Source organism: Sturnira hondurensis, unplaced genomic scaffold (assembly GCF_014824575.4).
Source record: "Sturnira hondurensis isolate 20B ecotype Veracruz unplaced genomic scaffold, ASM1482457v3 Scaffold0025370, whole genome shotgun sequence".
Classification (NCBI taxonomy): domain Eukaryota; kingdom Metazoa; phylum Chordata; class Mammalia; order Chiroptera; family Phyllostomidae; genus Sturnira; species Sturnira hondurensis.
Genome location: NW_028098001.1, coordinates 8,452,403 through 8,467,785, shown reverse-complemented (window position 1 = coordinate 8,467,785; position 15,383 = coordinate 8,452,403). Strand labels below are relative to the sequence as shown.

Sequence of the window (15,383 nt, the reverse complement as noted above, 5' to 3'; positions counted from 1 at the left end):
AGGAACAAAATAAGGCTTAACAAATTCAAGAAGACTGAAATCAAGCATCTTCTTGGGTCACAATGAAACTACAATAAAAAAACAAAAACAGCCCTTGTCAATGTGGCTTAGTTGGTTGGAGCATCCGTCATCTCATGGACTGAAAGGTCATGGGTTTGATCCCCAGTCAAGGGCACATACCTGGGTTGTGGGTTTGACATCTGGTTCACGATGGCATGTGCAAGAAGGCAGCTGATTGATGTTTCTCTCTCACATCAATGTTCCTCTCTCTCTGTCGCTCTCTCTTTCTGTCTATGTCTTCTTCCTTTTTCTCTAAAAGCAAGAAAAAATGTCCTCAGGTAAGGATAAAAAAACACATGGAGGCTAGACAACATGTTTTTAAACAGTGAATGGGTCAATAGTGAGATCAAGGAAGAAATCCAGTTACCTTGAAACAAATGAAAATGAGAACACAGCCAGCCTACAATCTGTGGGACACAGGGAAAGCAGACCTGAGGGGGAAGTTCATAGTGTTACAGGCCTTCCTCAGGAAGCAAGAAAAGTCTCAGAGGGCAGAAGGAAGAGGGCAACTGGATGAGAAGGTGAAGGGATCAGCCAAAGAACATATATGCATGACCCATAGACACAGACAACAGTGTGACGATGGCCAGAGGGAAGGGGAGTGGGCGCTAGGTGGGAGTGGACAAACGAGGAAGAAATGGGAACATCTATAATAGTGTCAACAATAAAAATAAAGTATAAAAAAGACATATATAAAATGATGAGAACAGCTCCAAGCACATAGCAGGCAATCTATAAGTGGGACGAGCGTGTTGATGGTCACTGACAGTGACGTGAACTTTCCTAGTGTTGGTAATGGTGCAGTCAAACATCAGCGAGCCACCTAAGAAACCTCAGTGAGTTAGATGGACTGATTGTACCAAGACCAGGAAAACAGAGCAGCACTGGGTAAAGTGCCCCGGGTTCCGACTCTGGCTGTGCCACTAACAAGTGGTTGAGTCCTGTCTCTGCCTGATTTCCCTCATCTGCAGAATGAGGGTGGTAACAACAGAACCTGTTATATATGGTCGTTGTGACTTCCTGTGCGTAATGAATGGCTGTCGTGAAGAGCCTCAGGACAGGGCCTCTGGCTTTAGCTGTTCTTACTTCAGTTAGGTCCCAGCTCTGCAGATAAGACCCTCGGAAAAACCCTTCCCTGGAGCCTCTTCTTAGCTTTTCTCTAACACAATGTCAGAACTCAAGGGCACACAGTGGGAGCCAGATATCTGCTTCCCACCCCCTCATGCTTTAGAGTGGTGATTTCAAACTCTGTTCATTTTGATCCATAGTAAGAAAGGCATTGTCCGTGTGTATATGCATGTATACGCATGCATGCACACACAAACTGGAAGAAAACTTTGACAAAGCACCTGGAATGCACTCTGATATCTTCTGTTTGACTGTTTCATTTTTTTAAGTATCAGTTACCACCCATTAGTTTATTCATATTGTAGCTAGCCCATATGTTGAAAAACTCGGCTTTAAATGACGCATGATCAAAGTCATGCACGAACAGTCATAGTACTTGACTCCTCCATTCAGATGCTGAAGTCACTGCCCTGTCACTCAGGATTTTATGTCATCTCAGTCGACGCCTTCTTACAGCGCCAGCTGGTCACCTTCGGCCTTGACGTGTGGCCACCAATTAAATGTGGGCCCTGACAGTTCTCAGAAGGGCTGGTGGCTCTGTCTGGCTTCTGTTACTTCTGCAGCCCGTCCTTTTGTTCTTGTCTTTTTGTTCCAGCCAATGAAGTCCTGCAAAATAATATGTGCCTTTTGCTAAGTAGATGAATATGTTTAATGATGAATGGGTGGAAGAAAGATGTGTGGATAAAAATTATAATTTGCTTATCCATAAATCTAGAAGTAGATCATTACAGTCTCTGAGAAAACTGCCCCTAGAGTCTCAGTCATGTCTTTCACATTTCCTGATTGCTTACCAAGGTTACACTTGTTCTTGTGAAAAACACTCAGTTTTGACGCCCATCTTTTTGAGAAGTGAGCTCAGTGATAAGGTAATTCCAGGACACAACAGGGGATGAGTCATATTTGCTTGTTTAAATACATTTTCCCAGCCTTAAAAAAAAAAACTTTTGCTGAAATGTTTTGAATCGAATTAGCATAAAGTTAAAGTGACATGTTATTAGTTAATAAAATATAGTTAAAAATGACACACTGCTTGGAATTTTAAGTTTTGCCAAGAATCATTTCAGCACACATACACACCTGAAAGAAAATTTCACAAAGATCAGATAGCATCCAATGTTTTTCCTGTTTTGTTACTTAATTTTTATAATGGTGGTTACCACCTGTTAAATTAATTTCTGGCCCACATTTTTGAAAACTCAGCTTTAGGGTCAGGTGAGGTTGAAGCCTGGAGTGTCCATCTGACCCCTTAAGGGATCCAACATATGGGTGATGGAAGGAGACTAGACTTTGGGTGGTGAGAACACAACCCAATGTACAGGTGATGTATCATAGAACTGGACACTTAAAACGTATATAATGCTATCAACCAATGTCATGCCAATCAATTTTGTTTAAACAAAATAAGTAAAATAATAAAAAAATTTAAACTCAGCTTTAAATGAGGCATGACGAAGAACAATACAGGAACAGCTCCTCTCCAAATGTTGCACATCGTTCTACGTTCTTTTGATAACAACCGAAGCGCACATGCAGATAAACCATCTGCCAGGTCCGAATGGAGAGACAGGGTTTTCCTCCACCAGACTCACGAAACAGTAAGGCTGCAAGGACCAGGGCTGGCCGGCACATATCCCCTCTGAAGGGACCAAATACACGTTGTTGCCTTTGGGGAAAAAGTAGTGAAGTGAGTGCAGGTTGAAAGCCGCACCGAGTGCTCCAGGGGAGCCTGTTCGGTGTCAGTCCTCGAAGGCAGACAAACCCCTAAGACGCTGTCTCTCTGTTCGCCGACCACTATTTTTACTTACCTTTGGATTATACGAGCCAGCCTGGCTAGCTGTGGCCTTGGGTGAGTGTAGACATCAGCGTCTGTATCAGCAGAATAACAGGATCAGAGGTGGTAAGTCTACGATTCCTTCCAGTCTGACATCCTGTTCCCTAGAAAGTCAGCATGCAAACAGCCTGATTGCTTAATTTCCAAAACATGGGGAAATAAGACATCTTTTGTCAGAACACATTATAACTTCCTGAGGCTACTGCAGAATTTAATTTTACCTCTATTTCTTTGAGGCCCATGCCTCCTGGCTCTACCACTCCCTGTCCCTCCCTATCACTGTCCTCAAATGGCCTCCAAACCACTCCCCAGCATCCCTGACAGTTTGGTGCCCACTCCCCCCCCCCCCGCAGCACTGCTTTCATCTCGGCTGAGTGGCCACGTGGGTGGCTGATCCGATACCCAAGGCTGAGAGGCCCTGGATCCTCATGACTGTCACCTCCACTCCTTCTCTTTTAGGGTCACAGGCTGAGAATTGGGCATGTCACCGTCCAGAATGGCTCTGTCTCCAAACACTGCCCACCTCCCTTGTCAGAGCCTCCTACCGTTGAAGCTCTCTCGCCCCCCACTCCTTTGCAGGCTGGCTGCTTTCGGCCTGACTGAAACTTCAGCCTCACGAAGTCCTCTTCTCCTCCCAGTTCAGCGGGCTTCACTTCTCTTTCCTCGTCAGCCTGGCCGTGTCCATAACAGACTCTGGGTTGAGTCTGTGGCTGACACACGGAAGGCAGGTGCTCAGAGTTGTTGAATGACTGTTAACAGATGCGGCTCCTTTAAAGGCAAGATTTCTTTATTTGATCAGTCTTTTTACGACGTACCCAATTTGGATTTGCTTCTGGATTTTGGCACCCATTGGCTGAATATGAAATTCAGACCTTTTGTTTATGCAGAGAACATAAATGATTTTAGTGAGTAATAAATTTTGTTCTCAAAATAAACATAGCTTGCAATGTAAATATACATTGAGACAGAGCAGAAAAACCTGCAGCTGGTTCTTCCCACTGCAGCCAGGGGCCAGGTGCACAGTGCAAAGGGACGGACCCCTCCCTGCTTCAGCAGAACGAGAGAGGGCGAAGGGCTTTGTTTGCAGTTGTTGTTCATCTCTCCATCAGTTTTCACTCTTGCAGTTTGGATAATCTTGCCTTTTAGAACAAGAAAATGGTCCTACTTACCACACCCACAGGACAAGGAAAAACTCTCCCACAACCTTCTGCCCCAGTCAGGACTGCTGACAGCTGTAGTTTATTAAGTCAGCTGGGAGGACCGGCCAGAGGGCAGATGTGTAGCTCGTAGCTTCATAAGATGATGCCCTTGTTTGCAAAGTTGATGTCCTTACTTATTTCAGTAGTTAGTCGTGCCTCTGGACCATTTAGTCAATTTCTAGCCATACCCCAGCCTCAGCAATAGCTTCCTTCATGGAGCAAAGCCTTCTGGTCCGTGATGTTTGCAGTTACATAACACTGATCAGTTTTAATTGGGTCTCATGAAACTGTTTCCCAAGATAAAGTGGGGCTAGCCAAATCCAAAATGTAATAAGAAGAACTACAAAACAAGGTCAAGGTGATTCAGCAGATCACATTAAAAGGAAAGTCAACTAGCCCTGGCTGGTGTAGCTCAGTGGATTGAGCACAGGCCTGCGAACCAGAGGATCGCGGTTCGATTCCCAGTCAGGGCGCATGCCTGGGTTGCAGGCCGGTTCCCTGCAGGCCAACTCCCAGCAGGGGATGCACGAAAGGCAACCATACATTGATGTTTCTCTCCCTTTCTCCTTCCCCTCTAAAGATAAATAAATAAATAAAATCTTTAAAAAAAAAAAAGGAAAGTCAACTATGGTGAAATCACAGGCTCATTCTTACCACAAAGTACAAATATTTCCTAGGACTGCAGCTTGTGTTGCCTTAATTTGCTGCCTGATGGTCTTCCAAGAAGGACCTTGTTTCTCCTACCCCCCTCCCCAAATGGGGCTGTGGAAAAGTCCTTGGACTCTGACCAACCCCGTTCTGCTGGGACTGGTCACTACAAGCTATCTGGCCTCGGACAAGTTCCCTAAGCACTCTGGGTTTCAGCTTTTTACTTCAAAAAATGGGTTGCAGTGATACGACCACCTCAGAGAATGTTGTAGGGGTGAAATGAGGTAACATATGAACACAGCCAGGTTGTGGAGCATAGTAGGTCCAAGACAAATATGTCAGTTCTCTGATATTCTGCAACATAGACAAACATATGTAATATTAAGTGAAAAAGTAGAGTACACACAAAAAATTGTTTAGAATTGTATAAAAAATTATTATCCAGGCTGTAACCACGTCAAAGTCACACATCTTCAAGATAACTTATGGGATCACTCCTACTTTCAATGAATAAAAAGGTTCTTCTGGCTGGTGTGGCTCAGTGGATTGAGTGCCTGACTATGAACCAAAGGGTCACCAGATTGATTCCCAGTCAGGGCACATGCCTGGGTTGTGGGCCCAAACCCCGGTAGGGGGCGCACAATAGGCAACCACACATTGATACTTTCCTCTCTTTTTCATCTTGAGCTGGTCGGGTAACTGGTGTGAGCAGGCAAGTGCTGATTGGTTGGCCCAGGTCCTCCTTTTCTGGGAGAGCTGAGCATAGGAACAGAGATAAGTTTTGGTTTGCTGATGTGGAGCTTAACATGGGCAAAGGGCATCTTGAAACTCATTTGGTTATTTTAACAAGTGGGTTATTATGAATATTTTTGTTAAATTAAAAAGATATTTATATTCAATTTGAGAATCTGAGCTAAATACACATATGACCAAATATATCTTGTTACATTTAAAAGATAAGAAACCAGACATACAGTGCTTTATCCCAAGCAGCTAAGCTTTGTCTGCTCAATTCTCTTGTTCTTAGTTTATAAAGTTCCGCCAGGCCTGGAAACTCCAGTGGTTGCGAATTGGTGTTCATCTATGAGAGAATTTGTAAAGACTCTATCACAACGTGAGCAGAGTTTGAGTCATCCAGGCCAGGTGATCTCTGTGTGCTCCTTGATAGGCTTATGTAACTTGTGTGCTGCAGGTTCCCTGGCTCACCTATATGACTGAAAGGAACTTGTGCAAATCAGTTGCTAAGACCCCTCACTCAGTACAAACACACAGCACTTTGCACTGGACCAGGGGCGTGACCACCCTGGGAATGTTTTCTGTAGCTAAATGCTGATTTTTCCCTTAAAAATATCAATTTATGGTCATATGGACCTCCTTATTAATTTCAAGAAGTTAGGTATTACTTCTGAAAAGAGCACTGTTGGTGAATGGACCCACAAGGGCGTGTTAAGATGAAAATCGGCCTCTCTCTCTCTCCATCCCGTTCCTTTGGACGCTGCATTTTAACGGGCTATAGTGAAACCAGAGGATTGTTACGAGAGCCCCAGCATATTTTCTGGAGTCTGCCTGCCTGCGTGCACTGGCCTAAGAAATGCACAAGCAGGAGTTTGCAGTACTGAAACAAAAAAAAAGAGGTTTTATTTTTAGTATTAGAATATTTATTTTTTAATTATATTTTATTGATTATGCTATTCCAGTTGTCCTGATTTCCCCGCCTTTGCCCTGCTTCACTGAGCACTACCCACTCCCTCAGGCAATCCCCACACCACTGTTCCTGCCCTGGAGTCATGCACATAAGTCCTTTGGTCACTTTATTTCCTACACGGTACTTTACATCCCCATGGCTATTCTGTAACTCCTTATTTGTACTTCTTATACCCCTCACCTCTTCACCCATTCCCCAACACCCCTCTTGCTCCTGGCAACCTTCAAAATGCTCTCCATGTCCATGAGATTCTATCTCTGTCCTTCTTGTTTGCTTAGTTTGTTTTTTAGATTCAACTCTTGGTATGTGTTTTTGCATTTTATTGTTCGTAGTCTTGATCATCTTATTTTTCTTAAATAAGTCCCTTTAATATTTCATGTAAAAATGATTTGATGAGGATGAACTTCTTTAGTTTTTTTTTTTATTGTCTGGGAAGCTCTTTATCTGCCCGTTGATTCTAAATGATAGCTTTGCTGGGTAGAGCGATCTTGGCTGTAGGTCCCTGCTTTTCATGACTGAATATTTCTTGCCAATCCTTTCAGCTTGCAAGGTTCCTTTTGAGAAATGAGCTGACAGTCTTTTTGGAAATTCCTTGTAGGTAACTAACTGCTTTTCTCCTGCTGCTTCTAGGATTTTCTCTTTTTGTCTTTAACCTTCGGCATTCTAACTATGATGTGCCTTGGAGTGGGCCTCTTCACATCCATTTGTTTGGGACTCTCTGTGCTTCCTGGACTTGTATGTCTATTTCCTTCACCAAATTAGGGAAGTTTTCTTCCACTGTTTTTTCAAATTGATTTCCAATTTCTAGCTCTTTCTCTTCTCCTCTGGCATCCCTTTGAGGCCTTTGATGGACCTCTCCCAGTTCTCCCGGAGGCTGCTTATACTATTCTCATTTTTTGGATTCTTTTTATTTCTTGTTGTTCTAATTGGTTGGGTTTTTTCTTCATTATGTTTCAAATCACTGATTTGCTTCTTGGCTTCATCCACTCTACTGTTGTTTCCCTGTAAATTGTTCTTTATTTCAATTAGTGTCTCCTTTGTTTCTGACTGGGTCTTTTTCATGCTCCTGAGGTCCTCAGTAAGTTCCTTGAGCATCCATATAATGAGTGTCTTGAACGCTGCATCTAAAAGATTGCTTATCTCCATTTCATTTAGCTCTTTTTCTGGAGATTTGATCTGTTCTTTCATTTGGGCCATGTTTCTTTGTCTCCTCATTTGGGCAGCCTCCCTGTGTTTGTTTCTATGTATTAGGTAGAACTGCTTTGACTGCGTATCTTGGTAGTGTGGCCTAATAGGCAACCATGTGGCCTAGTAGGTGTCCTCTGGGGTCCAGTGGCACAGCCTCCCCTATCACACAAGCTGGGTACTTGATGTGGACTCTTTGTGTGGGCTGAGTGCACTCACCTCCTATATTTGAGCCTTGGTTGCTGTTGGCAGATCAGTTGAAAAGGTTTACCAAGGCCAATGAGCTGTAAGGATTGGCTGTGACCATTGACCACCAACCTCTACCGAGGATCAGCCATGCAGGGACAGGGTGGCAGTGCTCCAACATGGTCTGTAGCTGTCCACTGGGTTGCAGGCCCTGGAGTTTCACAGGTAGTGCAGGCCAAGGTCATCCCCCAACGTTTTGCCTGGAGCCACACTGCCTGGGCTATAAAGCTATCATAGATGGCTGCTATTTGTGCTGGGCTTGGAGATTCCCAGTCAAAGCCAAGCAGTGAATCTAGGCTGGCTGCTGCTAGCGCTGGGTATGGGGCTTACTGAGGCCAGCTCTTGATTCTTTGAGAGGATTTAGGAAGTTGTGCAGTATGAGCCAAGACCAGCCATTCATATGGAAAAGCAAGTTAGGTGGGCTCCTTAGTTGAGTTGGGCACAGTGTCTGGGGATCTGCTCGAAGGGGCATCACCTCTTTTAGGCCTCTCAGTCTTCACGGAATGTCCAAAGGCAAGAATCTGAGCAGGGAGTCAAAGTCTGTGCAGACAGAGAGGAGATGTGACAGTGGGTGCACCCTGGCTGGGTGCAGGGACGACCAGGGAGACCATGACCCATCTCTCGGGCTGCCAGCCACCTCTTAACTCTGGTGTGAAGATGGGGGGGAGCTCTGGACACCTGGAGCTGCTCCTGTACCAGAGGCTGGAGACATGGCAGCTGGCCTTACTGGCTGGATGCAGAGGGCATCTCTGCCAGCAGTCCCTGCACTGTGCCCTGCAGAACGCCGGGGCAGGAGCCTGGAGCCGGACTGCAGCACCAGCTCCCGCTCACACTTCACCGCCTGAGCAGTGTGCTGTGTGCAAGGCATGCTCAGAGCTTTAAAACAAAAAAAACACCACTAACAAAAGTTAAACCATTTTTGCTTTAAACCACTAATCAAGTCTCTCAGTTTACAAATTTAGACGATACATTTATGCCCCAGGAGCTCACTGTCTCTCCCAAGGTCATGAAACCAGATGGAAACTGAGCTAGCACCAAACGCATTTTCTTGACTTTCAACTCCCATCCTGCTTTGGGAGCCCCGCCGAGCTCATCAGCTGAGGAAGTGGAACTCAGGGGCGTTGGGTGGGCACACAGGCCTTGCTCCTCTCTACAAACGGATTCCACCACAGGGAAAGCATAAAAATCTTGACTGATCTATAGAAGAGTGTTGGCTAAAATACTTAAGCTTAGTCATTTAGCAAACTTTTATCAACCACCCACTATGTGCTAGGCAAACTCCAGAGACACGGCAGACTTGACACTCGTGGAACTTATTGTCTTAAAAGAGATGCTTACTCTTAAGTAAAATTTCCCAGGGCTGAGAGATCAGAGGAAGAGGTTGACAACTCCATGAGTATATGGAGAGTATTTATTACGGGGACTCACATAAGAGGGACACACATCTTGGCAGTGGTGGGGTGATGTGGGCCTTCAGTGGGATGTGGCAGGTGCTAAGGGGTTACGTAGGTGCGGGATTGATAAGGGCCCTGGGGAGTGACCTGCGTGTTTGCCTGGGGAGCGGGTAACAGCCTGTGCTGGACGCCAGCATGCCTGGGGCAAGGCAGGGGGGTCCATCAGGAAGCAACCTGGTCTGGCTGGATCTAGCTGGTGGGTCTCCTCCACACTGACCCCGATCAACTTCCTGTTAAAGTACACAAACGAATCGGTCATCGTATTGGGGGATGGAGAAACTTCCTCTTACCTTCAAGTCTCTTTCAACTGGCCGAATAATTAAATCCACGTGAAACAGATGAACAAGAGAAAAATAACCAAATTTAATTAATGCGTGTACACATGGGAACCCCACATACATGAGAGGTTCGGAGACAGGAAGGAAACGTGGGTGCGTGTAATGTTCTGAGCTAAAGGTGCAGGGAGGCACCTTGGCGGAGGACGGTCACTCTCAGGATGATAAGAAGAGCAAATGTTCAGTAGTTGGAAGTTTGTCCTGACCTGTAGATAGGTTAATTTGTGGTTATCTCTGATAATCTCTTATTATAGGCCAGGCCACTAATTCAATCTCTTCTAGGTAGTTAGGGGAGGGGCAGAAGTTCCTCTTGAACCCAGAGGGTCTCACTTGCCTTTAGCTCAAAATCATCCCCATGCCACAGAGGCACATTCTGGGGTGACTCGGTCTGAACCCCTACAATATACATCACCACAAAACACCCTGTGGAGGGAGAAGTACAAGATGCCGTGAGAGCACATACAGACTCGGGCAAAAAGTAGGTTTACAGTTGTGAGTACTCGAAACAGAGTTTATTCTTGTCCTATTATGCAGCAATTATGGTACTATTTTCCATATGAACAGCATAAACCTACTTTTGCCCCACCCCCTATAGAAAGAACTTACCGAGTCTGAGGGATCATTAGAGGGTGTTCTTCTGAGGAAATGATGTCTGGGCTAAGATCAGAGAGACATCCAAGAGTTAACTTGATACATGATTATCTCTAATCTTTATTGAGCATTTACCTAAGCAGGGTTTCATTTGTTACATTAACTTCGTTAACCCTCCCAACAACCCTATAAAGTAGGTCTTGTTACCTTCTTCATTTTACCAAGATGCATAAACTGAACCAAGATGATGTAATTCACACGTAGCCCTCCAGCTCTGGGTCTTACTCTGAACTCTGAGGCTGTGCAGTTGGGTGTGGTCGAGGGATGAAAGGAGCTAAGGTTGCTGAAGTGCAGGGCAGATGGTCTGCCCGGCCTGTCCGACCTGTGGCCTGTGGGCTGCATGTGGCCAGGGTGCAGCCAGAATAGCTATGAATACGACCCAGCACAAAAATGTAAATTTACTTAAAACTTTTTTTTTGCTCATCAGTGTTTGTTGGTGTTTCTGTATTTAATGTGTAGCCCAAGACAACTCTTCTTTCTGTGTGGCCCAGAGATGCCAAAAGGTTGGACACCCCTCCCTCTAGATGAAGCTGGCAGAGTAAGAAAGAGCCCGTCATGTAGGTGTAATAGTATATGATATTTGTGCTAAAACTTGTAGTGCTTTGCCTAAGGCCAGTAGGGAATATTTTATACCAGGGAGCACATGATCATGTTCATGTTTCAGTAAGACCACTCAGGCTGCTGTGTGGAAGCTGGATTAGAAAGAGTGGAGGCGGGGATGTACAGAGACCAGGTATAGGTGGCCATTGCAATAGCCCAGGCTTCAGATAGTGGTGACTACCCCCGTGGCTTGTCTGAGATGTAGAGAAGTAGACGAAAGCAGTGTCTGGTGGAAGTCAGCACCTTCCAAGAAATTTAAAAGAAAGGCTCTCCCTGGCTGGTATCGGTCAGTGGACTGAGTGCCAGCCTGTGAACAGAAAGATCACTAGTTCATTTCCCAGTCAGGGCACATGCCTGGGTTGTGGGCCAGGTCCCAGTGAGGGATGTGTAAGAGGCAACCAATCGATGTATCTCACACACTGATGTTGTCCTCTCTTTCTCCCTCCCTTCCCCTCTCTCTAAAATAAATAAATAAATAGAATCTTTAAAAAATAAAAATAAAAGAAAGACTCAAGTCCCTTAGAAGCAATGATGTGAAATATGCTAATTACCAATGACTTTTATCCTTAATAGGATAAAAGTCCTTAATAGGAAGTTTGGAAGTTCTTAAACTGGTTCCCATACACATTAAAAACCATGACATGGACTATGTTAAAATATTCTGAAATTCAGCCAATTGAAAACCAGGTCAAAGGTCAGCTCCCAGGCACCTCTGTCACCATAGGATCCACTGGAGCTGCCCCTTCTGGCCTTGGAGCCATTGTGCTCCTGGTGGCTTCTGGGGTCAGGCTCCCAGGGCCCTCCCTGTAGGGTTCTCTCGGGCACCCACCATGCCCTGGCTAGTAAGTTTACCGGCTCTAAATGCCAGCCCATAACTTCACGGACTCTCTGAGTTTAGTTCCCAGATTTGTTTATTTGCTAAATGGCTGAAATAGAGTCTGGCAAATAACTTCTCTCCTGCTGAGATGACAAGTTGGGTTTCTAAAGACAGATGTGTGGCTCCATGCGGACAGGGTATGTGGTGCATGAGCATCTTTGGCAGGAGGTAGAATGGTATGGAAAATCTTTCACTGCTGGTGGTTTCTGGGGTTGCTGAGCTGAGGGGGGGCAGAGAGGGCTCAGCTGTGGAGGAGGCAGAGATTGGCCACATGGAAAGTCTCTTGCTGGTTGGTACCTGACTAAGACCATTTCAGGCACAGATGACATGTCTTTTGTTCTAAAAGGATCATCAGGGGCTCTCAGGGCTGGAGGGTGCTGCTCCCTGTCAGGTAGGAGCTGGGATTCCTATCTCCTGTTTATAGAGTGCATGCTGATCAGATGGGGCATTTGACCAGTCGTCAAAGTTCCAGCTTTTACATTCTGTTCTAGTTCAGATATGTCTATGGAAGGCAGAAAACTACAGGCTAAAAAAGTCAGGCTCGTCCTTCTCTTGGATTTCCAGGAAAGTGCCAGACTTCCTTTCTGAAATTAACTTAGTGCTTTTTCCTCCTGGGCGTGCGTTCTGCGCCACCCTGTGGGCATATTTGGAACTGCACCTTCCCAAACTTCTCTGGGCTCAGAACCGCCATCTGCTCAGCTGGTCCCCTGGTGCCCTGAAGTAAAGCAGGTCCCAGGCTTGCCAGGAAGAGGACCATCACAGAACAGAAAGAGGAAGATGCGAGAGTTAATCTTCCCTGCTACTGTGCAGGGCTTCATAGCACCTTCAGCTATCATAGCCCATGAAGCTGTACCCTGCGGATGGACATGGGCCAAGGCCTGCACTGCCTCTCAAGTTAGGTGCTTTTGTAAAAATAAAGTTACAAGACTTTTTTCTTTTTCTTTTTTTCCCAGAGGGATTTAGAAAATTGGAAATTAAGGTTGGCAACAGCTCCTTCGTGCTTGTAAAGTGCTGACATTTGCAGCACTTCTGCTCTGTGGTTATTGAGCTGGAGGAGGCTGCTCTGGGCACAGGAGCGGAGTGGGGCCGGTCAGGGGGCCAGGGTTCCATAACACTCACTGCCCTTGGCTCAGGTGAAGACCCGAACAGCGTGGGGCACCACAGTGCTGCCCAGGCTTGGAGTGGGTAGTGGAGAGGACGCAATTCACAGCCCTGCTTCCTGGTGGGCTCTCCTTCGCATTCCAGCTGTGTGACCTTGGACATGCTGCCTGTCTTCTAGTCTGAAAGTTGGGGATAATAACAGGATCTTTTTCATGAGATTCTTGGAGAACTAAGTGAGATACAGCCCAGGCCTGGCTCTCAGCTGACTGTCATAACTGGTTCAGGTGAGTCAGCAACCTGCGCTGCAGTTCCCTGGGCCCTCTAAACATCTGATTGGAAGGGCTGCTCATGGCTGTGGTGAGGCAGCTGGTAGAAACAGTAGTAGGTCAATGGTATCTGTTCTATCGAAACAACCCAAGCTAGGTCATTGTCTCTGAGGAGGTAAGATACGACCCTCAGCGTGCCTGAAGGAGGGGTGCAGTTACAGAACCAAAACGTGCCAGGTGATGAGAGGCCAGGGCCCAGGCTCTGTGTGGCCAGGTCCCCCACCCTCATGCAGTCATGTGTCCCCGACTCAGTGGTGGGTGGGCCTCAGCCTCTGGGTGAGGAGTGGCTGGATTCTCTCTCTGAGGGTGCCCTTCCAGACAGAAGTCAGCAGAACCACACAGATAAGGTCTGGCTGGGGTGGGGAGTGTGTATGCACTGGTTGGCCAGCAGGGTGAATATGGCTCTTCCAAAAGTCACCTGAGGGGACACAAGATTTAGTAGCAAAACCTGAAAACAGCCCTTTGTCATTTCTGTTCATGTGTCATTGAAGATTCTAAGATCTGAAAGTGTATAGCTAGTGTTTCTAGAGATTGCCATCACCGCATAAGAAAAGGAAATATACATTTATTGAGTACCTACCAAGCACCATGCACTATGCTAGAAAGTTTAGTCGTTTAATTGCCTCAGCAGCCCTGTGAACTAGGAATGATTCCACCCATTTTACAGGTGAGGAAACGGAAGTACAGTGAATGGCTATACCTGGTCAGTGAGAATGGGACCAGGGCCAGGATGCAGGAAGTAGGATAATCTGAGCGGTATTGCATCTTTGCGCCCCCACAGCACCAGGCAGTGTCCTGGACTCAGGAAGAGTTTAACAAATGCCTGCTGAGTTGCAAACAGAAGGATTCGTTTGCAAAAAGGCCTTCAGAAACACGGGCAGCTGCCCTGGCGACCGGGGCTCTGAAAGACCAGCTGGGTAGAGCAGTGGCTAGCAACTCATCAATTGGGAATTCACTGCCATCTGGCCAGTGGCTTTCTGGCCTGCAGTCAGCCATGTACAAGGGCTGACTTGATCAGCTTTGGCCCTTTTATTTTAGGCAACCCACCTTCCAAAGAGAAGCCGGCTGGGAACTACCCATTCATAGTCACCTCCGATGATGGACGGAAGGTTCCTGTGGTCCAGGCCTATGCTTTTGGCAAATACTTAGGCTATTTGAAGGTTGAGTTTGATGCAAAAGGAAATGTCATCTCTTCACATGGAAATCCCATTCTTCTCAACAGCAGCATTCCCGAAGGTATGTGGAATTCAGGGCAATGTTCCACTAACGCAAAAATTAGATGGCTGAATTTTTTCTCCTTTTTTTATTAATGTTTCAGGACAAGACTATATACTTTTGAGGAATTGGGTTTCTCTTAGTTTTCATGGATAAAGAGATTTAAAACTCACCCAAATGCCACAAATCCCCATTTGTTTCTATAAGTCCCTTTAGCATCAGACACTGTCACTGCCTCCTGTGCCTTTCCAAGCTTTGCCTTGGTGTGGGAAAGCCATTCTCAGGTCCTGTCCAGAGGAGAGCTGATGACTGACACCAAGGGGGTCACATGGGGCAGAGCAGGGGCCTCACCCCTACCTAGCAGCACTGTGCTTGGCGCAAATTGCCGAGTCTCGTCGTGGGCTTCAGTTTCTTTGTTTATCAAATGAGGGAGTGTCTTTCTCCCTTCTTGGTCTGGGATGCAGAGTAAATATACACTTCCTGTCATCCATTTTCCTATAGTGTACACAAACACACTCCTGCATGTCCCCTCACCGGCCATTTACGGCCTAGGATGATCAGGTCAAGGAGGGATGGACAGTGAGGGGCCCTGAAGGGCGATGGTCTCACCTCTCAAGAGCCAGAGGGAGGGGCAGGGACCGCACAGAGAGCAGGACCCCAGCAAGCCCTTTGTACCTGCCCTTGGGCCATTCCTTCATGGCCCAGGACACCAGTGCTAACCCAGGGGGGCCCACGGGCACTCCACAGATGGGATGAGTTGATGTTCAGATACTTAGCATGTCTTCAAATTAGGGTCCATTCTGGGTCTCAGTGCTAGGAAAC

The 15,383-nt window shown here is 46.3% G+C and overlaps 1 protein-coding gene across 1 annotated transcript in view; it reads left to right on the top strand.

Moving 5' to 3' along the window:
* NT5E (5'-nucleotidase ecto) overlaps window positions 1-15,383 on the top strand; it is a 57,363-nt gene that overhangs the window by 33,108 nt on the left and 8,872 nt on the right. The window contains exon 4 of the mRNA XM_037039274.1: window positions 14,385-14,582. Within this exon, the coding sequence (XP_036895169.1) occupies window positions 14,385-14,582 (198 nt within the window). The remainder of the gene's footprint in view (window positions 1-14,384; window positions 14,583-15,383) is intronic.